At 37.6% G+C, this 24807-nt stretch overlaps 1 protein-coding gene across 1 annotated transcript; it reads left to right on the forward strand.

The window, feature by feature from the left end:
- The first annotated feature begins 1062 nt into the window (after positions 1–1062).
- dstyk (dual serine/threonine and tyrosine protein kinase) lies at positions 1063–21019 on the forward strand. The gene is given in 15 exon segments (XM_058759968.1): positions 1063–1782; positions 7188–7591; positions 13328–13631; positions 13634–13764; positions 14988–15183; positions 15830–16065; positions 17642–17725; positions 17792–17968; positions 18915–19044; positions 19141–19297; positions 19437–19569; positions 19640–19753; positions 19910–20024; positions 20352–20486; positions 20568–21019. Coding segments are annotated over 15 exon segments (2679 nt in total). The 5' UTR covers positions 1063–1604; the 3' UTR covers positions 20753–21019.
- Positions 21020–24807: the final 3788 nt, after the last annotated feature.

The following is a 24807-nucleotide window of genomic DNA, read 5'->3' on the forward strand; positions in this document are numbered from 1 at the left end:
AATAAAATAATGTTCTTATTTCAGTTAGTCCTCTTTTATGATTTACAACATAATGTCACATTTATATTTATGTTAGTGTATATTTACGCAAACAGAACAGAAATGTGGTAAATAATCAGAAAAACAGTGATTTAATAGAGAAGTAGTCTTGGATTCGCAGCAGATTTAACCACTAGAGGACGCCAGGTTACCGTACTACAAGCTTACTATAGTATACATGTGATTCCGACTTTTTATTTACTTATTTATTTATTTATTTTTTGTTGAAACTGAATATAAAATTTAAGATAAAGACTAGCTGGATGCAAATGTTTACACGCAGCGACCAAAATAATAATAGTAATAATAAACGAAAATTATTTTAAATTTAAATTGTTTTATGAAAGTGGAAAGAAACCTTTTTTTTGGCATATTGATTACCATTCTTACAACCACAGTTTTACTACTGGTGGTAACCATGGTTTTTTTGGTCTTATTTGTGACCCTGCAGCACAGAAGCAGTCATAAGCAGCACAGGTATATTTGTAGCAATAGCCAACAATACATTGTACGGCTCAAATTATACATTTTTATTTTATGCCAAAAATCATTAGGATATTAAGTAAAGATCATGTTCCATGAAGATATTTTGTAAATTTCCTACCGTAAATATATCAAAATTTAATTTTTGATTAGTAATATGCATTGCTAACAACTTTAAAGGTGATTTTCTCAATATTTAGATTTTTTTTTTTTGCACCCTCAGATTCCAGATTTCCAAATAGTTGTATCTCAGCCAAATATTGTCTTATCCTAACAAACCATACATCAATGGAAAGATTATTTATTCAACTTTTGGAAGATGTATAAATCTCAATTTAAAAAAAATTACCCTTATGATTGGTTTTGTGGTCCAGGGTCACATTTGTAGTAAAACCATCGTTAACTTTCGCGAGGGAGTAAGAAAGGTGTGTGTGGTGGTGCCAAAATAATTGTATTAGTTATTTAAGAATTCCTAACCATGTCTTTCAATTAAATAATGACGTATATCGTTTTAGTACGTACTTTGTTTATGTTCGCTACGCTAAGCGGACTGCATTTCCCAGCATGCACCAGTCGCGCCCCGCCCACCGAGCGTCTCTCTCGCCAAATGGACGGGCAGCAGCGGCGGCGGCGGCTGGCGGCGCAAAACTCCCGTATTTGGGCTGAAAAGTGAAACATTTCCAACGCAAACACCGGGATTATCGATGATCGGCGCTCACCCGCGGGGGAAAGAGCTGCCTAACAGCCGCCAAGCGCAAACAGCGACCCGGTCCGCGCGAGTGAGTGTGACCGAGCCGAACCGCGCCGATATCGGTCCGGTTAACGGGAGGAGGCCGTGTGTGTGTGTGAGTGAGCGAGCGAGCGAGTGCGTGAATGTGTGTTTAAGTGTGTGTGTGAGTGAGTGAGTGTGTGTGTTGATGCACTGACACACACGCGCACGCACACGCACACACCGCTGGTTGTTGTTGTTGTTGTTGTAACGTTATCGGTTCGGTCCATCCTGCGGTGATCCGGGCCTCTGCAGAAACAGCGCGCGTTTGTATGGATATGTGACGCGGACTGGGTCTCGCTCCGGGATCAGGATGGAGAACCCGCAGAAAAACAACCCGCTGGTCAGAGATCTGACCCGAGCCTTCAGCCACTACAACAAACACAACGTGTTCCTGAAGAAGAACCTGAAGGAGACCCTCGCCTTCTTCAGAGAGATCCGACAGAACCACAGCAACACCTGCAGCAGCACACCTGGAGCTCTGGACACAGGTGAGTCCGCCATCCTCACGTCTGCAGGGTCCGAGACTGACCGATACTGTTCACATTCACACGTCAAAAGCTGGAAGTATACAAATACAAGCTAGTTTAAAATACGAATAAATGCTTTTATATTGTTAGAAATCAATGCAATTTTTATAACCAGTCAGCATGTTTCGCTTCTATTTCTGCTTTTTGAAACTATAAATAATGCGAAAATATTAAAAATAATAAAATAAAATAAAAAATACGTGACCCTGAGACTACAACTGTAAAAGCATGTGTAATTATTATTTATGCATTTTTAAAGTTCTGTTATAATTAAATATATTTATGTCGTTAAATGTTACTGATATATTTAATACACATATATTTGCTCTCTAATAATTAAACTACGCATTTCTAAATTGTAAAAAAAAAAAATCATTATTAAGTGCTGTTTATAATATTTATTGTAGTATTTTTAAATAGCCTTTTTTAGTACTTTTGTTAAACTTCTTTTAAAACTAATTAAAACTTTATACTAAGTCTTTTTTAATTATTCTGTAAATTATTTTAAATAAATATTCCCATTTATTTTCATTTCAGTTTTGGTCAATTTAGTTTCCTTTTTTTTTATTTTATTTTTTTTTATTCAGTTAGTTGTGAAGGCATTATATCTAATTTAATTTCAGTAAAAAAAATTATTTCAGCTTTATTTAAATTATGACAGTAGTTTTAATAATTTTACTTTAAGCTTTAGTTTAATTATAACAACATTGGAAAAAATGGCCGATATTAATAACGTTTTTAATAGAAGTTAATTTATCGATTCATTATCGGTCATCAGTCCGTCATCAGTAGATCTGTTATCAGACGACTAATATACAATATATAAAAGTGTAAATATTGCCTCGCGATATCGGTTATCGGTCGATCTCTGCTTGTGTGTGAATGTGTTAGTTATCAGTGATGGGGATTCCTGATATTGTGTGTGTGTGTGTGTGTGTGTGTGTGTGTGTGTGTGTGTGTGTGTGTGTGTGTGTCTCCTGCAGCAGGTTTAGTGTTAACAGCAGAAAATGTCTCAAACAGGATTTAGTGCAGAAATAAGCAGCTTAACAACCGTGAACAGAGTCACATTCAACTGAACCAAGAACTAAACACTCCACAATACTTTAATGAGGACACTGATACACACACACACACACACACACACACGCATGCATGAACATGAACTCACATTGATTCATTGACATCACAAAATCTTGTCCGACTCGTATATCACCACCAAATCAAAAGACAAAAATCAAAACATATATTTGACATTAAAAAATCAAGCCTGCTTTATGACTTTGTTGTGTTATGATACTACTTTCATTGCATTTAAACACATTTTTCCCTTTTACTCTCATCAGTGTGATGCGGAGGAATCTGTGTCATGAGTCAGTGTTAGAATATGAGCGTGTCGTCTGTACTGTAGTTGCTTTGGGGGGTGTGTGTGTGTGTGTAGGTGCGGTTGTTGTCCTCTTGACTGTTACAAAGGAGGTTTGCAGGTCTGACGCAAGCTTCCTCTGGTTTCTCAGTGAAATGGTTGAGTGTTTAATCAGTCTAAAGCAGTGCTCTCACGGCATCACGCCGTGACCTTAGACCCGTCTCAGGTGACCCCTGCTCTTTCCCCGGACCCCGCGCTGTGATTTATACTGAAGCGCGTCTCGTTCCTCAGACCTGAAGGAGCTTGTCTGGTGCTCGGGGCTGGTTCTGACCAATCAGAGCGGGTGGCTCTGGCCACGCCCCCACGAGCCGCATGTAAACACACGTCCTGCGCTTCATCGCTGCTTCAATCTGCAGTAAACAACGTCTCCAAGAAACCTCCTGAGAAACTCTGCTCGAGTGCAGCGAGGACAAAACCTGCTTTAAACACAAAGGATGCTCAACAAATGTTGATTTAATTAAGTGAATTGATCAAGAAAATCTATTTATGATATTATGTTTGACAGCATCCTCATTTTACAGCGTTTTTACACAAGTGCCTCAAACTATTAACAGCGCTGCAGCTTCGCAGGAGGTTTCTTGAAGCGTCTCGAGACACAGTTCTTCTGGATTTAGTCTCAGTTTGTTCTGTTTCTTCATGATCAGATCACATCTCAGATATCACTCGATTATTACAATTAATGGCTCAAACTGATATTTCCTCCTGACACACTACAGCAAAAGATAGAAATAACTGACTTAAAATTCTAGCGTTCTAATCATTTTGGCCACCGCTGCATATATATATATATATTTATATTAGTGCTGTCAAGTGATTTAATCGTGGTTAATTGCATCCAAAATAAAAGTTTTTGTTTACATATATATATATATATATGTAATCTTTTTTTTGCACAATTTCATTGCTGATCATTTAATTGCAAATGATCTACTTTAAATGCTACAAAGCATTCATATATAAATAAGATTGTGTTTTTTGTGCAATTTCATTGCTAATTGTTTGATTGCAAATTAGCATCCTTACATGCATATGTGTGAGTGTGTAATTTTATGTATTTATTTTTTGCGCTAATCATTAAATTGTGAATTAGTATCTTCGTAAACATGTTTTGTCTCTTGCTGATGGCAGCTGCTGCTGAGATGAAGTCTGGCGGTGTTAGCGTGGGTTCGCAGCGCTCTGGTGGTGTTTGTGGGCTGCTAGCGTGCGGCACAGATTACGCGGTGAGCGCGGCTGTTGTATAAGGCAGTGACTCAGCAGCGCTGGGATTATGAGCACTTCCTAATAATAACCCAATGACTGGCGGCTCTGTGAGCGGCTCAGAGACGGTCATGAGATGCAGGCCTCAGGACTCCCGGCCGCTGCAGCGCTTGTTTTTCTGTCCTGACATCACAAACAGCGCAGTATTCATCATATATCTGCTGCACTCTTACTTTACAGTCACTGGGGTACTGCTGCAGTTATTATGAATATTGTGATTTTAAAAAAAAAATCAGGTTTCCTGTTAATTATTTTTTAAATTTCTATTAGTTTTAGTTTTTTTGTTGTTGTTTGTCAGTGTAGTTTTTATGATTTTTTTTTTTTTTTAATTTCAGATTCAGATATTTTATTTCAAATTAAACTAAATAAAAATAAGAATGCTGACTTGGCAACAAGCTGATTTTTTTAAAAATTTATATTAGTTTTATATAATTTTTTTTGTTTGTTTAGTTTTTTTAAATATATTATTGTTTATAAAATTTTCATAAAAATAGTTCCATTTATTATTTTTTTAAGTTTCAATATCAAAAACAGGTTGGTAAGTTTGATTCATTTCTGTGTATCAATTATCAGATATTTGATTCAGTGATTCATTTGTGTTGTAACTCTAATATGTTTATGTGGAAGACTGTCATTTTCATGAATTAAAATGTTTTATTTTTTTCCTCTAGAATGTTCTTTTTTTTATTAGAAAATCTACTAAATAAAATATTAAAAGAAAAAGAAAAATGTCAATATTTTGTTTTGATAAAAAATATATGTAGGTAAATATGGCTGTTAAATATAAGTACATATGAATATAAATGTTCAAATGTGATTCTTACTTGCATTTATTTAGTTTACAATGACTGTTTGGTTAAAATGCAGTGAAATATTTACCTTTTAAAGGCAATTTTCATAGAAAATACATAAATATTCAGAATTATAGTAAAAAATAAATACAAAAATAAAATTCAAGTTTAAATGTATTAGTGCTGTCAAAAGAGTCATCGCAATTAATCGCATCCAAAATAAAAGTTTTTGTTTACATAATGTGTACACTGTGTATATTTATGTATATATAAATACACACATACAGAATATATTTTGAAAATATTTACATTTATATAAATTATATTTTATATAAATATATTTATTATATAAGCAACATTTTTCTTAAATATATACATGCATGTTTGTGTATTTATATATACATAATAAATATACACAGTACACACATTATGTAAACAAAAACTTATTTTGGATGCGATTAATATATATATATATATATATATATATATACACACACACACACACACACACACACACACACACACACACAGAGTCAGGTCCATATATATTTGGACACTCTCACAATTTTCATAATTTTGGCTCTCTATAACACCCGAACAGAAATAAAAATGAAACAATCAAGAAGTGCAAACTTTAAGCTTTAATTCAAGGGTTGAACAAAAATATAATACAAAATGTTTAGGAATTACAACCATTTTTATACACAGTCGCCCCATTTTCAGGGGCTCAAACGTAATTGGACAAATAAATATAATCACAAATAAAAAGTTTTTTTATATTTTGTTGAGAATCCTTTGCAGGCGATGACTGCCTTTAGTCTGTAACTCCTGGACATCAGCAGAGACTGGGTTCTTCTTTCTGAAGCTTTGCAGGTCTTTACTGCAGCAGACTTCAGTTGTTTGTTTGTGGCTCTTTCTGTCTGTAGTTTAGTCTTCAGCGAGTGAAATGCTGCTCGATCGGGTCGAGATCAGGCCGTTGCTGAATATTCCACTGTTTTACCTTCACAAACTCCTGGGTTGCTTTTGCTGTATGTTTTGGGTCATCGTCCATTTGTACCATGAAGCGCCGCTGAATCAGCTTTGCTGTATTTGACTGAATCTGAGCAGAGAGTATATCTCTACACACTTCAGAACGGATCCGCTGCTTCCGTCTCTTCATCACTGAACAGCAGTCACACAGAGCCACTGAAGCCACGCAGCTCATGATCTGGGCTTGTGGTGAAGCCTCTGTATTTGCTCTGGTGAAGTCTTCTCTGATCATCATCACTGTTGTCCTCCGTGGACGTCCAGGTCTTTCTATGTTTCTGAGCTCATCAGTGCGCTCTTGTTTTCTCAGAATGTACCAAACTGTTGATTTGGCTCTTAATGTTCCTGCTGTCTCTCTCTGATGGATCTGTGTTGTTTCTGAAGCCTAACGATCCTCTGTTTCTCTTGTATGGAGAGATCCTTTGACCGCATGTTCACAGCAACAGCTTCCAAATACAAATGACACACTTTGAATCAACTCCAGACCTTTTACCTGCTGAACTGATGTAGAAATAACGAAGGAATAGCCCACATCTGTCCATGAAACAGCTTTTGAGTCAATTGTCCAATTACTTATGGAGGTACATATTAAAGAGCTGTAATTCATTAACCTTTCCTCCAGTTGTGATGAGAACACCCTCAAATTAAAGCTCAGAGTCTGCATCTCATTGTTCTTTGCTGTGTTGGTGGGTTTAACGTTTATGTTTGTGTCTGGTGTTGTCAAAGAGAATCTCAGTCTTGGTTTGCTGTGAAGTTGTATTGTATTGTAATATTGTGAATTACGTAGTGTTTTTAAGCGCAGTCCGAGCTACAAGTTGCCGAAATGTGTTGTATGTTAAACGTGTGTCTCCGTGTTTCTCTCTGTGTCTCAGGTCAGCTCAGCTGCATCTCGCTCCCGCGTCACGAGGAGGACTATCTGCAGAATGTGGTCGGTAGCGCCCCCTACATCCTCATCCTGGGCCAGGACTGTTCGGCCCGATACCAGCTGCTCAACTGCCTGCTGGGAGAGAGGCTCCTCCCCCTGGGCTCGGAGGTGGGCGGGGCCTGCGGGCCGGAGGGCGGGGCCTGCAGGAGGAGGAAGCTGTGCTTCACGCACGGGCGTCAGACACGCTTGAGCCTGGCGCTGCCGGGGCAGTATGAGCTGGTGCATCAGCTGGCGGCGCACTGCGGACGCTGGGACACGGTTCCGCTCGAGGACCTGGAGATCCAGGAGTGCGAGGATCCCGCGCAGCGATTGGCCGAGCTGGAGATCACGCTGCATCATGCGCTGCTACAGGTGGGTTGGGCAATTTGGCAAAAAAGTAGTAGTAGTTCTTCACAGGTTTTATTTATTTGATTGCGCTGATTTTACGTTGTTTTTTTTTTTATGTAAACATGGACGTGTTTGACTTTTGCGCTCGTATCTCTTGCATCGTCTCATTATAAAAACACGACGCTCAAGTTAAAGAAGTTCACTCCCATCTTCTTTCATGTTTTTTCTATCGCACTGCCGCGTCGCAATTCGCGATTCCTCTATTTCTAAAATAAATAAAATAGTGGTAAAACAATAAATTCGAATTAATCTATAAAATCGGTAAAAGGTTCTATATTTTGTCCTACAAATGAAATTTAGAATGTGCGCAAGTATAAAATAATCTGTATTTATCATGCATTTATCATGCACTAATTGTGCAAATGCTTAGCTTGAAATATGAAATAATTAATCGAGTATTTGCAATTAAAGGACACGGGACGTATGCGGCGGCACTTTCTACCACTAGATTATCTGTGTAAGCATGCTCAGCGTTGTGCTTATATTTACACACATTCCTACGTATCAGTACAAGTTGTTAGATCCCACACTTTGCGTGAAACTGTTCCACTGATCAATCTGTTGATGAATGAGGGCCTGGTGTTTATGTAACCCTGATCTGTGGGTCTGGTGCACTTCACATGACCACCAGTGAAAAAAAAGAGCTGCTATGGTGATGTGTGTCTCCATGGCGATGGGAAGACTGTGTCCCGGGAGCCTCCTATAAATACTTGGTGGATTCGGTCATGGCTGGATTCCTTTCTTTCTTTCTTTCATTAGTTTGTTTGTTTTCATGACTGAGAAGAGTTTGAATTGGGCTCGGTGTTTGGACCGCTTCAGATCTCTTAGATCAGATTCTGATGAGTCTAATCAGACTCTAAACAAACGCTGTCAAACGATCAGTTTCAAATCAGTGTCATATCAGACTCAGTTTGATCTGTTTTAAATCAGGATTAAACTGCAAATAAGTCAAACCAAGATCTTCAATCAGTATTGGATCAGTCAAAAATCAGACTCAGTCGTGGATCAGTTTATCAGATTGCATCAGATTCTGAACAGTGATTTGATTTTGATAGCAGACTGAGAGTGAATTAGAGTCAAATTAGCTTTGCATGAGGCTCGTTAGGTCTTAGATCGGTTGCAAATCAGACTCAGGTCTCTTTGGTCAAAGTCAGATCAGATTCAAATCAGACTCAGTTTTGGATCAGCTGTAACTCAGGCTTGTTTGTCACTCAGATCAGTTTGATATGAAACCAATCAGTTTCAGATTAGTGTCAAATCAGGATCAGATTGAGATCAGACATTGGTTTCAGATCTATCTTGAATCAGGAGACACTCAAATCAGAGTTAATTCGCATCAGACTCATTAAGGTCTTGGATCGTCACAAATCAGACTCCGTTTTGGTTTAGTTCCAAATCAGACTCCGATTACTCTAAAAATACTCAGATCAGTCTGAAATCAGACCCTGATCAAACCTAGTTTAGATTCAGAGCTAACACTTTATAATAACGTGCAGTTGCAAGTCATTTATAAGTGATTAGATGATGATGAACTAATCATTTACAAAACATGACTACACATTCACAAATGATTAAGTAATATGCTAACGATTTACAAATCTGTCATAAGTTATCTTTAAAAAAAATAGCATCATGAAATAATCAAACAGATCCTTAATGATTAATAGTTACTAGTTAATATATTATTAATCACAAATGATCTGTAGGTGTATACAAGGTATTTACAAAGCGTTCTGCATCCCCTAATCTATTAATAATATAACAACTAGTAACTATTAACCATTAAGGATCTGTTTGATTATTTCATGATGCTATTTTTTTAAGGATAACTTATGACAGATTTGTAAATCGTTAGCATATTACTTAATCATTTGTGAATGTGTAGTCATGTTTTGTAAATGATTAGTTCATCATCATCTAATCACATATAAATGACTTAACTGAACGTTATTATAAAGTGTTACTGATTCAGATCTATCTTTAATCAGATTCAGCGTCAGATGGGACTCAGATCAGTCAAATCTGTTTTGCGTCAGACTCAAAGTTTTGGATCGGTCAGAAATCAGACTCCACTCAGAATAAAATCAGATCAGTCTGCTATCAAACAGTTTTAGATCAGTGTCACATAAGATCGGATCTATTTTAAATCAGGATTAGACTGCAAATAAGTCAAACCAAGATCTTCAATCAGTTTCAAATCAGTATTGGATCAGTCAAAAATCTGACTCAGTTTTGGATCAGTTTATCAGATTGCATCAGATTCTGAACAGTAAATCAGACTCATTAAAGTCTTGGATCGGTCACAAATCAGACTCGGTTTTGGATCAGTTGCTAATCAGACTCCACTTAGACCAAAAACAGATCAGTCTGTTGTTACGCTTTACTTGAAGTGGTGTGCATAAGACTGACATGACACATCATGAATATGAAGGGTTTTTATGCATGTTTATGACATCTGTCATTAAGTGCCATTCACTCAGTTAATGCAAAGATGACATTGTTGGAGATGTCTTTGTTATGGTCTAGGGGTAGGGGTTAGGTTAGGGTTAGGTCAAATAATGTCATCTTTGCATTAAAAATGACATAACTGAGCGAATGACACTTAATGACAATTGCCATAAACATGCATAAAACCATGTGTCGTGTCATGATTATGAAGGTGTCATGTCAGTCTTATGCACACCACTTCAAGTAAAGTGTTACCCAGTCTGTTATTAAACTCTGATCAGTTTCAGATCAGTGTCAAATCTTATCTGATTCTGATCCGACTGTGGATCCCAGTGGTTTTGGATCTATTTTGAATCAGACTTGGCCTTGGATGGCACTCAAATAATTTAGTTTTACATCAGACACATTAAGGTTTTGGACTGGTTGCAAATCAGAATGGAATCAGTCTCAGATCAGACTCCATTTTAGATCAGTTGCAAATCAGTTTCCATTCGGTCTGAAAACGCTTGGATCAGTCTGTTATCAAAATCTGATCAGACTCTGATGATTAGTTTCAGGTCTGTCTTGAATCAGACTCAAACTCAGGTGGGACCCAAATCAGTTTTGATATCAGTCTTAAATCAGACTCCGTTTTAGCTCAGTTGATCAGTTTGGTATCAGTTCAGATCAAAATTGGTTTGAATTTGTCTCAAGTCAAATCAGTTTCTCATCAGACTCGTTAAGGTCTTGGATTGGTTGCAAATCAAGAATTTTACATCTGTTACAAATCAGACTTCAGTTAGTCTAAAACGCTCAGATCAGTCTGATATCACACTCTCAATATCAAATCAGACTCAGATCAGTGTGAGATCAGACTTAAATTGGTTTCAGATCTGCTTGAATCAGACTCAAACCCAAGTGGGACTCAGATCAGAGTCAAATCAGTTTCACATCAGACTCATTAAGGTCTTGGATTGGTTGCAAATCAGACTCGGATCTCTTCAGTCAAAGTCAGATCAGCCTCAAATCAGACTCAGTTTTGGGCCAGTTGCAGATCAGACTCCAGTTAATCTAAAACACTCAGATCAGTCTGCTATCAAACTATGATCAGTTTCAGATCAGTCAAATCAGACTCAGATCAGTGTGAGGTCAGATCTGTCTTCATTCAGACTCAACCCCATATGGGACTCAAATCAGAGTCAAACCAGTTTCACATCAGACTCATTAAGGTCTTGGATCAGCCTCAAATCAGACTCGGATCTCTTCAGTCAAAGTCAGATCAGACTTGGTGTTGGGCCAGTTGCAGATCAGACTCCAGTTAATCTAAAACACTCGCATCAGTCTGCTATCAAACTATGATCAGTTTCAGACCAGACTTTGATCCAGACTGGTTTCAGATCGGTCTTGAATCAGATGGAGGTCAGACTCTGGTCAGATTAGACTCGCGCTGCGTGTTTGTCTCAGTCAGGTTTTTCTGCATGACTCTCTCTTGTGGTTTGAAGTGTGTCTCTGTGTTTGTTCGCTGATGTTTGCCGTCGCACACATCTGCTAGAATCACGTCTTCTCTCAAATGAACTCCGGCTGTTTTCGGTCCGCGCACACTGAGACGTTAATTAGCGTGGGTCCCCGAGCGTACGATGACGGCAGGCAGTGAAATTCCTGCTAAGGCACACACACGTTAGCATGTTTGATGTGTTTGAATCAGATGTTTGTTGGGCTCCGCCGGCCGTGTTTGTTCCAGAGAGACTCGAGCGCTCTATGGCTCTTGTGTCAGAGACGGCGCTGACTGACTCTATTGTGCTCGTGTGCTAGCGCTCTTTATTCTCGCTCTAACGCTGCGGATTAATCATACAGTCAAACTTTGACCCGCCGTGTCTAATATTTCCTGAACAGATTCCCAGAGGAACACACTGCTTTATCAGGAGAAGCGCCGCACCTACACAAGCGTGATTTCACACCGTGTTCAGGGCTCCACGCTCTATAAATAAATCAGACATGTCTGTAATTAATGTGCAACAGCATATTAATAAATCTCTAGATTATTGTTAAAAATATTTTATCCAGTAACCAAGTGTCTGGAAATGTTGTGGATATTAACTGGTTTAAAAACGAATTAAAAACACATACTGTTTTGCAGTTTTAATGCAAATGTATTTATTTTTACACTGTTTTTTGTTTTTATCATAATTGAAAGGATATTTTCTTCTTTTGTCAATATTTTGTCATGCCATTCATTCATCAACATACAGTACATTGTTTTAATTGCAGAGAATATTGAGCATTTAATTAACCAAACATTCAAACATATTTTAATATAATATATTTTTGTTTGTTTTTTAATATGTATGTTAATATATTTTTAGATTAGTTTTTAAAATGTATCAAAACAAAAATAACGTCAAAATATCTTTTGCCATGTCATGTTCATTAAGTTTAGGCAGTTTTACGATAATTTTAGTTGAGAAATTGTGTCTTAATTTACAAAAATGTTGACCAAATGTAATTGATCAAGTATTAAAATTTAGTTAATTTCAAATCGACTATTTAATTCATTGACTATTCAGACATATTATAGTTTTATACATGTTTTATTTATATTACTTCACTTTATCAAAACAAAAACTAAACTGTAAAAATTGATGTGAAAATCTGATCTCCTGAAATACCGTTTTAATTATTGTAATTCAATGTTTAATTTAATTTAGCTTTGTTTTGTCATAATTGAAATGATATATTAATATTCATTAACTAATATATTTTACTTTAACTTTAGTTGACAAGTATGAGTGTAATATTGTAATTCAATGTTTAATCAGTGATTTTTGTCATAATATTTTCTTCTTTTTTCAATATTTTGTAATGATACATTCATTCATTTTAGTCAATTTAAGTTGGAAAACATTGCATTTTAATTGATGAGAAAATTGATCTATTTTAATTTAAATGTAATAAAATTTTAATTTGAATACAATTTTTAATTGACTATTTATTTAAATGTTTTATATGAATATACTTTTATATATTTATAGTAATTTTATCATCTATAATAAAAATGTAAATATAATATAAATTATATTTGCAAAGTTTAATATTTAAAAAATAGTATCTGTCATAATTGAAAGGGTACATTCATATTTACACCACTGTGTATTAATTCATTTTAGTACATTTTACTGAAATTTCAGTCAAGTGCATGATTTATCCCAATGTATTAAAACATGTAAGTATGTTTGTATTTAGCATGACTCTAGTGAGCTGTGTGGTTGTGTCCAGGAGGTGAAGGTCATGGTGCTCCCGTGCCGCGGCGTGCAGCCGCTGGAGGAGGCTCTGGAGGACTGCAAGCGCGGCATCCTTCCCATCATCCTCTACGCCGTCAGTAAAGACGCGCTGAGCGCCGAGCAGCTGAGCGACCTGCAGAAGGTGCGCGAGACACTGCTGTTCCCCGTCTGCTTCGTGCGGACCCCCGGCGGCCCCTCGGACCCCGGGGCCCTCCACAGGCATCTGCTGTCTCTGGAGCTGATCGGCGCAGCCGCGGGGAACTGCGCCTGCGGGGCTCCGGCTCAGACGCAGAGCATTCTGGGAGAGAGTCTGGGCGTCTGCAGCGTGTGCTGGGGCCCTTCACTCGACAGCTGCTGCAGAGCCAACAAGTGGAGGCCGCCTCGCTGCTCAACGCCGTCCACTGCCGCTGCCTCGACCTCTTCATCAACCAGGTGACTCCAGACTCACGGCGTGATTGCCCGACTCTTACCGAAGAGTGTTGCATATGATCCCTTAAACACTTTTATTCATCTTTGGACAACAAATAAAGATCTTTAACGATTAATTTCTCACTTAACCTATATATATATATATATATATATATCACAGAACTTTTATTAATGAAATGCATAAAAATGCTATATGCTATATGCCTAATATAAAATAACAAATAACTTGCGCAAAGATTGAATAGCTATAGGCAAGGCTACAAAACTGAAAATCAGCAAACGCTGTGGAAACAAATAACGAATTAGAAACGAATATGAAATGCAAAACGATTAAGAAAGCATAAACACTGATGTAAAATAATAAAAAAAATTAATTACACAAAGTTTAAATAAAGTAAAAATCAGCAAACACTGTGGAACCAATTAAATGAGAAACAAATGCTTAAAAAAAAATTTCCAACTTCACAATTTTTACTGTATTTTTGATCAAATTTAATGAGCAGAAGAGACTTTTCAAAAACATCTGCATTATTCTGAGCTTTTGACCACTAATGTAGCTGTTGCTGGATTTTAAAATGCATAAATTACATCAGTGTCTTTCAATTTATGTATGATATATCACAAATATGTGAAGAAAACAAAGGGTTAAATGTCATTGTTTTTCTGTTTTAGTTACAGATACAGCTTTTGATTTAAAATAAATGTATCAGAAAAGACAATAAAATAAATAATATAATATACATAAATAGGTAATAATATAATAAAATACAGCATATATTTTGAAAATATTTACGTGTATATATTTATATTCATATAAATTATATTATATATAAATATATTTAATGTATAAACGTAACCATATTTTTAAAAATATATAAATGCATGTGTGTGTATTTATATATACATAATAAATATACACAGTACACACACATATATTATGTTAACAAAAACTTTTATTTTGGATGCGATTAATCGTTTTGACAGCGTTAATTTTTAATAAACTAAAATCTACAAATGATGATTAATGCTATAAAACTAAATTATTCTTCGTTCATGTTCAGTAATGCATTACTGTTAACGAACGTTGTGTTTCTTGATATTATATTAGTTCGTGATTCTTTGTGTTGAAGTTTCGCACGCTTTGATGTTTGTGTGAATGTTTTCTCGTTCAGTCCTGTGTTTTCGTTCGTGGTTTGTCGCGAATGAAGCTGTGTTTTGTCGCGCAGGCGTTCGACATGCAGAGGGATCTTCAGATCACGCCGCGGCGGCTGGAGTACACTCGCGAGAAGGAGGGCGAGCTCTTTAGCTCCCTGATGGCCATCGCTAACCGCAAGCAGGAGGAGATGAAGGAGATGATCGTGGAGACACTGAGCAGCATGAAGGAGCAGCTGCTGGAGGACGCCGCTAACCTGGAGTTCACAGGTCAGAAGAAAGATTATAGAGATGATCACTAGGGCTGGGTAAAAAATATCTAGATTTTAATCGATTCTAATTTTACGAAACGATATCGATTCTTAAATCCCAAGAATTGATTCGTCTAGCCTGTTTTCAGTTAACGGATGGAACATTGAAGGGCACCATCATCCAGTAAATCACAATAAGCTTTGTGCTTTTAATATGAAACAAAGCCTCAGATTTAAAGTTCTGTGCATTGCATTGCTGTGTTCAAATAATAAATGCTGTTTTGGCGCTGTTTACTGTGAAGTGATCGCTGTAGCGCCTCAGTGAACTGATCATCTCCTCCGCTTTAATACTAGTTATAGCACAAAATAAACATGACTAAACATCTGAAGGTAAGTTAAAAGAAAGAGTACAACTTTACAATCCTGTAGTAATCGCTCAATCAGTCACAAAGACGCCAATATAACGTCTTGTAAACAATATGTTACATTTACTACAGAAAAAAACATATTTGGTGAGCATAAACTCATTAGGGGGATCCACTGCTAGTTGCTCTATTATTATGTGTCAGAGGGAATTCATTAGTGTTAATGAGCAGCATGTGTCCTGTTACTATAGAGCAGTCAGTGTTTGTGTAGCTGACATCTGTGTGTGTGTGTGTGCGCAGACATCATCATGTCGTCTAACGGCGAGCCGGTGAGCTCGAAGGACATTAAGATGTGCATCAGTCAGATCCAGGACCTGATCGTGGTGCAGCTCAATCAGGCCGTGGCTAATAAACTGACCAGCTCAGTGGACTATCTGAGGGAGAGCTTCGTGGGGACGCTGGAGAGATGCCTGGGCAGCCTAGAGAAGAACACACCCGAGTCCTGCAGCAACGTCACCTCCAACCACCTCAAACAGGTGCAGCACACACACTCACGCGCACGCACACACTCATGTGCACACTCACGCACGCGCACACACGTTCACACACACACGCACGCGCACTCACGCACACACACACACGTTCACACACACACACTCACTCACGCGCTCGCACACTCACTCACACTCACGCACGCACACACACACTCACTCACTCATGCACACTCACGCACACGCACACACGTTCACACACACACTCACTCACTCATGCACACTCACGCACGCGCACACACGTTCACACACACACTCACTCACTCATGCACACTCACTCACGCGCACACACACACGTTCACACACACATGCACTCACTCACACACTCGCGCTCGCACACTCACGCACACACTCACGTGCACACACACACACTCACTCACTCATGCATACTCACGCACACACACACGTGCACTCACACACTCACTCGCTCATGCACACACACTCACGCACGCACTCACACTCATGCATGCACGCACTCACGTGCACACACACACACACACACACACACATGCATTTGCTCGCACACTCACTCACATACACGCGCACACACTCACACACACTCACATGCACACAGAGTCAGACACATGAACATCAAACAGTCACAGACACTACAAGACTGTCACGCAGATCCTAAACACAACTCTTTTTAAAAAATAATATTTATATATTTAATTTAATTTATATAATTTATCTATAATATTTAAGCAATATACATGTTTAATGTGTAATAGTTAATTGCCATTTTATTTTAATATTCAATATCGTTTCATTCATTTTCATTTTATTGCTTTTTAAAATAAATATTTAAGCAGTATAAAGTATGTTATATAATATATAGCAATATTGTTTAGTTAACATTAATTAAATAAATAAGTACTATACAATATTTTAAGTTAATTGTCATGTTTCAAATTTAATTGTAATTTTATAATTATAATATCAAGCATATAATATACAGTATGTTTAATATTTAACTGTCAATTTGTTCATATTTAATATATTTTAATTGTATAATTATAACTTTTAAGTAATATGCAGTATGTAACATACAGTATATATATATATATATATATATATATATATATATATATATATATATATATATATATATATATATATATAGCAATATACAATGAAGATAAAAAATTTGGTAATCATTTAATTTAAAATCATTTTAATTTCAGAAAGTAATATACAGTAAACATTTATATTAATTAATTTCATATTCATATATATAATATACAGTATGTTTAGTAATTTTCAGTAATTACATTTTTTAAATAAAATGAACTAATTTTAATTTTAGGAGATATATAAGTCAAATGCAGTTAGCATTTATATTCACCAACATTAAATTGAGTTAATTCATATGAATTTAATATAAATGTAATACAGTTACACAGTGCAATACAGTTGTTAAGTTGTATACAGTAAACTTTATTTGTCATATTTTGTTATTTATATATATATATATATATATATATATATATATATATATATATATATATATATATATATATATATATATATATATATATGTTTTGAATGTAATTGTGGTCAGATCCTGAACGCGGCGTATAACGTGGAGGTGACCTTCCACTCGGGCTCCTCCGTCACCAGGCTCTTCTGGGAGCAGATCAAACAGGTAGGTTACCCATAATGCCCTGCTCCGGCATGTCTCGTGCAGCGGCTGACGCTCGTCTCTCCTCAGATCATCCACCGCATCACGTGGGTCAATCCTCCGTCCATCACGGCCGAGTGGAAGCGCAAGGTCGCGCAGGACGCCATCGAGAGCCTGAGCGCCGCCAAACTGGCCAAGAGCATCTGCTCTCAGTTCAGGACCAGACTCAACAGCTCCCACGAGGCCTTCGCCGCCTCGCTCCGACAGGTGATGCAGACTCTACAAACCACTGCAGCTCACTGAGAAACACCTGAGAACCACAAGACACGGTTTTCATTTGCTTAGTCTAATCTTATTATATTTTTCTTCATGCATTTAAAAGTTCTATTTAAAGATTTAATTTTTTTATTATTGAATCAGTCTTTAGAATTCATTAGTTTTTAATTTACTTTAATATTTAAGTTAATTGTTATTTATATATTATTTTATTTTATTACATATTTATTTATTTGAAGAGTTCATTTGCAAAAACAGATGACTCTATAATTTTCAAAAATCAAATAATCTGAATCAAACTGCAGTTGGGTTATTTTGATTAAGTTAAAAACATACTAACGCAATAAATCAAGATAACAATAAAAAACACGATTTTTGCAAATAAACTTTGAATTTATATATGTGCGTGTGTGTGGTTTAGTATTTAATATCTCCAGTATGTTTCATGGATTTTATTTTATTTATTTTTTTGTGTATGAATAATCATATAATGCATACAACTATTGTTATATTTTGTTACGTTTATATATTTGACTTATTTCATTATTTAATTATATACCATATTTAATTCATATACAATATCTCCAATAATGCTTAATATTAAATTTAAGATTTTGAAATATTATTTTACATTATTTCATATTACATATATTTCTATTTACTATTTTTGGTGTTTTATTATTTATGTATTATATTATGTAGGTTTTTTTGTGTTTTATTATAATATATACATTATATTTAATATATTCGTTATGTTTACTATTCAGTTAATGTTACATTTAATTTTTAACATTTTATTGTAATTTTTTGGCATTTTTATATTTTTGTAAATGCTATTTTTCAGTTGTATATTAGTTTTGTCTGTTCTATTAAGAGTCATTGGTGTTGCTACTGTCATGAAAGTCCTGTGCTGATGAGTGTGTGTGTGTGTGTGTAGCTGGAGGAGGGGCACACGGGGCGTCTGGAGCGAACTGAAGACCTGTGGTTGCGGGTCAGGAAGGATCACGCCCCTCGACTCGCCCGCCTGTCACTGGAGAGCCGATCGCTGCGAGACATCCTGCTGCACGGTGAGACACACACACGATCACAGCCGTCCGCTGGTGTGTGTGTGTGTGTGTGTGTGTGAGATCTCGGTGTGAGTCTGTGTGTGTGTGTGTCCTCAGGAAAGCCGAAGATGGGCCGTGAGCTGGGCCGTGGTCAGTACGGTGTGGTGTATCTGTGTGATAGCTGGGGCGGCCGTCACCCGTGTGCCCTGAAGTCAGTCGTTCCTCCGGACGACAAGCACTGGAACGACCTCGCGCTGGAGTTCCACTACACACGGTGATGTTTTAAATATTTATCAATTGTATTTTTAGTAATCAATAAGAACTTGTTTTTTTTATTTAATTTTTATGCGATACAAATAACAGTTGTATTTGTTGTTTGTTGTTTATTCATTAAATGTGTCTGTGTCCGTCAGGTCTCTGCCTAAACACGATCGCTTGGTGAATCTCCACGGGTCGGTTATCGATCACTCGTACGGCGGCGGCTCCAGTATCGCGGTTCTGCTGATCATGGAGCGATTACACCGAGATCTCTACACGGGACTGAAGGTACCCTCACGACACCAGCTGTCCGTCTGTCCGTCCGTCTGTCTGTGATTGACGTGTCTGTCTCTCTCAGGCCGGTCTGTCTCTGAAGGAGCGTCTTCAGATCGCTCTGGACGTGGTGGAGGGGATTCGGTTCCTGCACGGTCAGGGCCTCCTGCACCGTGACATCAAGCTGAAGAACGTTCTGGTGAGGAACTGCATCCACCATCGGATCCTCTGTGACGAGATCCCATCATAACACTACATAGTGCTTCATAATGCTTCATAACACTTTGATATCCTTCGTAACCCTTCATAGTGCTTCATAACGCATTATAATGTGTGTTTGTGTTGTTCTGTGCAGTTGGACAAACAGAACCGGGCGAAGATCACTGACCTGGGCTTCTGTAAACCCGAGGCCATGATGTCCGGCAGTATCGTAGGGACGCCCATCCACATGGCGCCGGAGCTCTTCACGGGTCACTCACCGCTTAATGCGCGATTGATTTCAGTGTTTAGTGTTTTAGCTTTTATTTGTTTAGACATAATTTATCACCTGATGATGAAATCATATACTATGAATTTTTAAATTTTTTAAATTGTAAAAATGTAGTATCCAATTTTAATATTCGTTGATGAAAACGATTTTTAATGATTTAAAAATGAATAGTATGCGATTTTAACACTGGATAGTAAAATTATTCATCTTTAAATTATTTTAGAATTTAAAATTAAACATTTTTACTTTTGTTATGAAAATGTAGTTATTGTTTCTGATTGTGCGTGCGTTCGTTTATTTCGCGCAGGAAAGTACGATAACTCCGTGGACGTGTACGCGTTTGGGATCCTCTTCTGGTATCTCTGCTCCGGCTCCGTCAAACTCCCAGAAGCCTTTGAGAGATGCTCCAGTAAAGACCAGCTGTGGACCAACGTCAAGAAAGGTAACGAGCGCCCGTCGCCGGACCGCGTGGACGCCGCGCTGTGAACTCTGGGTAAACTCTGTGTGCGTCTGCTGCTTTCAGGCTCGCGGCCGGAGCGCTTGGCCACGTTTGACGAGGAGTGCTGGCAGCTGATGGAGGCCTGCTGGAACGGAGACCCTTCCCAGAGACCCCTGCTGGGCATCGTCCAGCCCAGCCTGCAAAGCATCATGGACCGCCTGTGCGACAATTCTGACCAAAAGAGCGGCAACCTGGAAGACTCGAACTGACATCATTTCCCTGCATGCTCCTCTTGAGACGCTAAAGGAAAACAGCTCTGTTTTGTGTGTAAAGAATGGACGAATGTTGCTTGTCTGCCTCTGAACAAAGCTGGTCACGCGTGTCATATTCAGCGCTGCTCTTCACGGATCCTCTAGAACAGAGTTTTACATGTAGTTGAGTTTGTTACAGATGAACTGAACCGCTGATTTTTAGATGGTGTTTAAACTGGTTTACATTATCCTATGACATTTTTTAATAAAATCATTTGGACCAATTCACTGCTGCACTGCGTTGATTTACTCTGTGTTTCATTGATTATTAAAGTGTGCTAAAACATTCAGCAGAGCTGATGAGGGAGTTAAATATGAATTATCAAAACAAAACATCATCCCACAGATTAATAAGACTTGCTTTTCTTGTTACAGTGTAATTATTAAAGTACTGAGTAATATTAACACATATTTACTATAGGGTTATTTGCAGGCATAGTAAGTAAATCGTGAAATCTGTTAGTTTGAAAAATGTTCAATTTCCCCGATTATGAACCGAGTTAAAAGACTAGCTAATCGTCGTTAAAAGTAAAGGTTTAATTGGTTAACAGCTCTTACCCAACAGGCTGTAAATGATTCATTATCACTGAGGTAATCTCGACAAATCTCAGTGAAATTAGCCGTTTTAACGAAATGTAATTCATATAATACGTTCATAATGATTTTAATTTGAGTCTGATTTAATTTGACGACTCTTCCTAAAATATATAGGTCTTTTTTCGATTATATACTCGTTTCTTGTAAAGATTTCATCAGCGCGCGTTAATCTGCGGTCGCGCATGCGCAGTGAGGAGTGCGATAATAACGGTCGATTTCTGAGGTGAGACTTTAGACTTTTACAAAACAATCGATATGACAACGACTTGTGTTGTTTTAACTTAAATGCCAATAACAAGACTATTAATATTGAGATGTGACCAGAAAAAAAGACTAGCGTGATCAGAATTGACTCGACTCGCGCGTCGAAGTTTTTATTTATTAACAAAACATAAATAAGAGAGTGCGATAGATATGAAATATGAAACAAAGTGAAACCTAAACCTTAAAGTTAGAAATTAAAATTAATCTGCTCGGTGGTTTGTCGAGGTAAGTCTTCTCAGCCGTTATTTCTTTTAACTAATTGTGACCCTGGACCACAAAACCAGTCATTGTGTTGATCTTTTCATCATCTGAAAGCTGAATAAATAATCTTTCCATTGATGTATGGTTTGCTATGATCGGACAATATTTGGTTGAGATGAAAATCTGGAATCTGAGGGTGCAAAAAAAATCTAAATATTGAGAAAATCTCCTTTAAAGTTGTTCAAATGAAGTTCTTAGCAATGCATATTACTAATCAAAAATGAAGTTTTGATATATTTACTGTAGGAAATTTACAAAATATCTTCATGGAACATGATCTTAATATCCTAATGATTTTTGGCATAAAAGAAAAATGGATAATTTTGACCCATGTATTGTTGGCTATTATTGCTACAAATATACCTTATGTGCTTATGTGTTCCAGGGTCACAAACAATTATATGTGAGATTAAATTATTAAACTTTGTTAATATTTCGATACTTTTGATGTTATTCTCAAAATATTATGGTTTTCAGCTACGACTATTTTTAATTTTTTATTTTTAATTTTTTTAACATGGCACTGAAGGGGGTTTGACATTTTAAACGATAAAATAACTTTAATTAGACTCTTTAAAAATATTTAAACATGCTTAAGATCACCTGCGAGTGAACCATGTTTTACCTCATTAATGTAAAAGTAGTTGTATTTATTTTGTTTGTTTTTTTCGGCTTTGATTGGATTGATTAATGTTTGTATAACCATATTTTTACTACAAATACCACGGTTAAACTATGGTTAATTTGTGGTGACTGTGGTTTAACTATATTTGCAGTACTTAGTAGTAAAACCATGTTTAGTTGGGTTCAGATCAGTGTATTAGTGAATACCTGGAGCGCCGTGTGTTTGTGGTATTTTCAGGTGAATGGCGACTCCAGTAGATCCTGAGACGCCTGCAGAGTAAGTTCATCAGTATTTCAACATTAAGGTGAGTTTATCAATACAGTCACACATTAAACGAGCGTGTGTTCGCACGCAGATCAGGACAGAAGAAGGGTCACGTGAGGTTTGTGGACGTCTCACCTCGCGATGAAGATCAGAAGGTATTTATCGTTACTTTGGAAATGTAATCGGTTACAGATTACAAGTTACTCTGTTTAAAATGTAATAAGTAGTGTAACTAGTAACAGTTACTTTATTAAAGTAATGTAACTGATTACATTTGATTACTTTTCTAAATGTGTTCAACTGTTAATGAATGTGAAACATTTAAAGCAGGCAGCGTTACTCTTACAGTACAACACTGATTACTGTCAGACTTTCAGAAATAAGATTATAATCATTTCATTTTAAAGCACAGCAACCACAAAATCAGACTTACTTTGAGATCATTCTGAGGTTAAATACAGATCATAACAAGTAGTGGTTTAGTAGATATGATACTGTTTTTGAAATCAAATCTTTGGATAGTTATGACGGGAAACACTGCATCTAACAATGCCTCGGAAAACAGTTAATCTTAAAAAGAAAGCATAAACCCAAATAGAAAATAAAACAGTTATTGAATAAGCATGTCTCCTGTCTCATATTTTAGAGTCAATGCAATTTATGAAAGAAATCAATTAAATCTGTTTCTGTGTGATAATAAATCAGATCGTTAATATTTTCATAAGTAACTAATTACATTTTTTCTCAGTAACTGATTACAATTACATTCATTTTGTAATTAAATGACGTAACTCCGTTACACTTGAAGTGGATCAAAAGCTTTGATCAAAGTTGTCCTAAAACGTAAAAGCGTTGTTGTTTTAGCACAAGGTTGCTGCAGTGTTGTGATCCTCTTCAGATGTAGTTACTCCGGTGGTTCCTCTGGTGTCCGCAGGAGTCGGCGGAGGAGTGCGGCGCGCATCTGTCCGTCTGGTCGGCCGGGCTGTTCATCAGTAAGTGGCGCTCGGCGCACCGCAGAGGAGTCCGAGCCCGGCTCTACACAGACGACCCCGAGTACAGACGCGTGCTGAGAGAGCAGGAGCTGCAGCTGCGATCCACCGTGAGCCTGTGTGTGTGTGTGTGTGTGTGTGTGTGTGTGTGTGTGTGTGTGTGTGTGTGTGTGTGTGTCTGTGTGTGTGTGTGTGTGTGTGTGTGTGTGTGTGTGTCTGTGTGTGTGTGTGTGTGTGTGTGTGTCTGTGTGTGTGTGTGTGTGTGTGTGTGTGTGTGTGTGTGTGTGTGTGTGTGTGTGTCTGTGTGTGTGTGTGTGTGTGTGTGTGTGTGTGTGTGTGTGTGTGTGTGTCTGTGTGTGTGTGTGTGTGTGTGTGTGTGTGTGTGTGTGTGTGTGTGTGTGTGTGTGTGTGTGTGTGTGTGTGTGTGTGTGTGTGTGTGTGTGTGTGTGTGTGTGTGTGTGTGTGTGTGTGTGTGTGTGTGTGTGTGTGTGTGTGTGTGTGTGTGTGTGTGTGTGTGTGTGTGTGTGTGTGTGTGTGTGTGTGAGTGTGTGTGTGTGTGTGTGTGTGTGTGTGTGTGTGTGTGTGTGTGTGTGTGTGTGTGTGTGTGTGTGTGTGTGTGTGTGTGTGTGTGTGTGTGTGTGTGTGTGTGTGTGTGTGTGTGTGTGTGTGTGTGTGTGTGTGTCTGTGTGTGTGTGTGTGTGTGTGTGTGTGTGTGTGTGTGTGTGTGTGTGTGTGTGTGTGTGAGCCTCAGCATCACTAACACTCCCAGTGAAGAGCTCAGGGGTGTGTGTGTGTGTGTGTGTGTGTGTGTGTGAGCCTCAGCATCACTAACACTCCCAGTGAAGAGCTCAGGGTGTGTGTGTGTGTGTGTGTGTGTGTGTGTGTGTGTGTGAGAGCCTCAGCATCACTAACACTCCCAGTGAAGAGCTCAGGGTGGTGTGTGTGTGTGTGTGTGTGTGTGTGTGTGTGTGAGCCTCAGCATCACTAACACTCCCAGTGAAGAGCTCAGGGGT

The sequence above is a fragment of the Onychostoma macrolepis genome, chromosome 22 (assembly GCF_012432095.1).
Source record: "Onychostoma macrolepis isolate SWU-2019 chromosome 22, ASM1243209v1, whole genome shotgun sequence".
Lineage (NCBI taxonomy): Eukaryota > Metazoa > Chordata > Actinopteri > Cypriniformes > Cyprinidae > Onychostoma > Onychostoma macrolepis.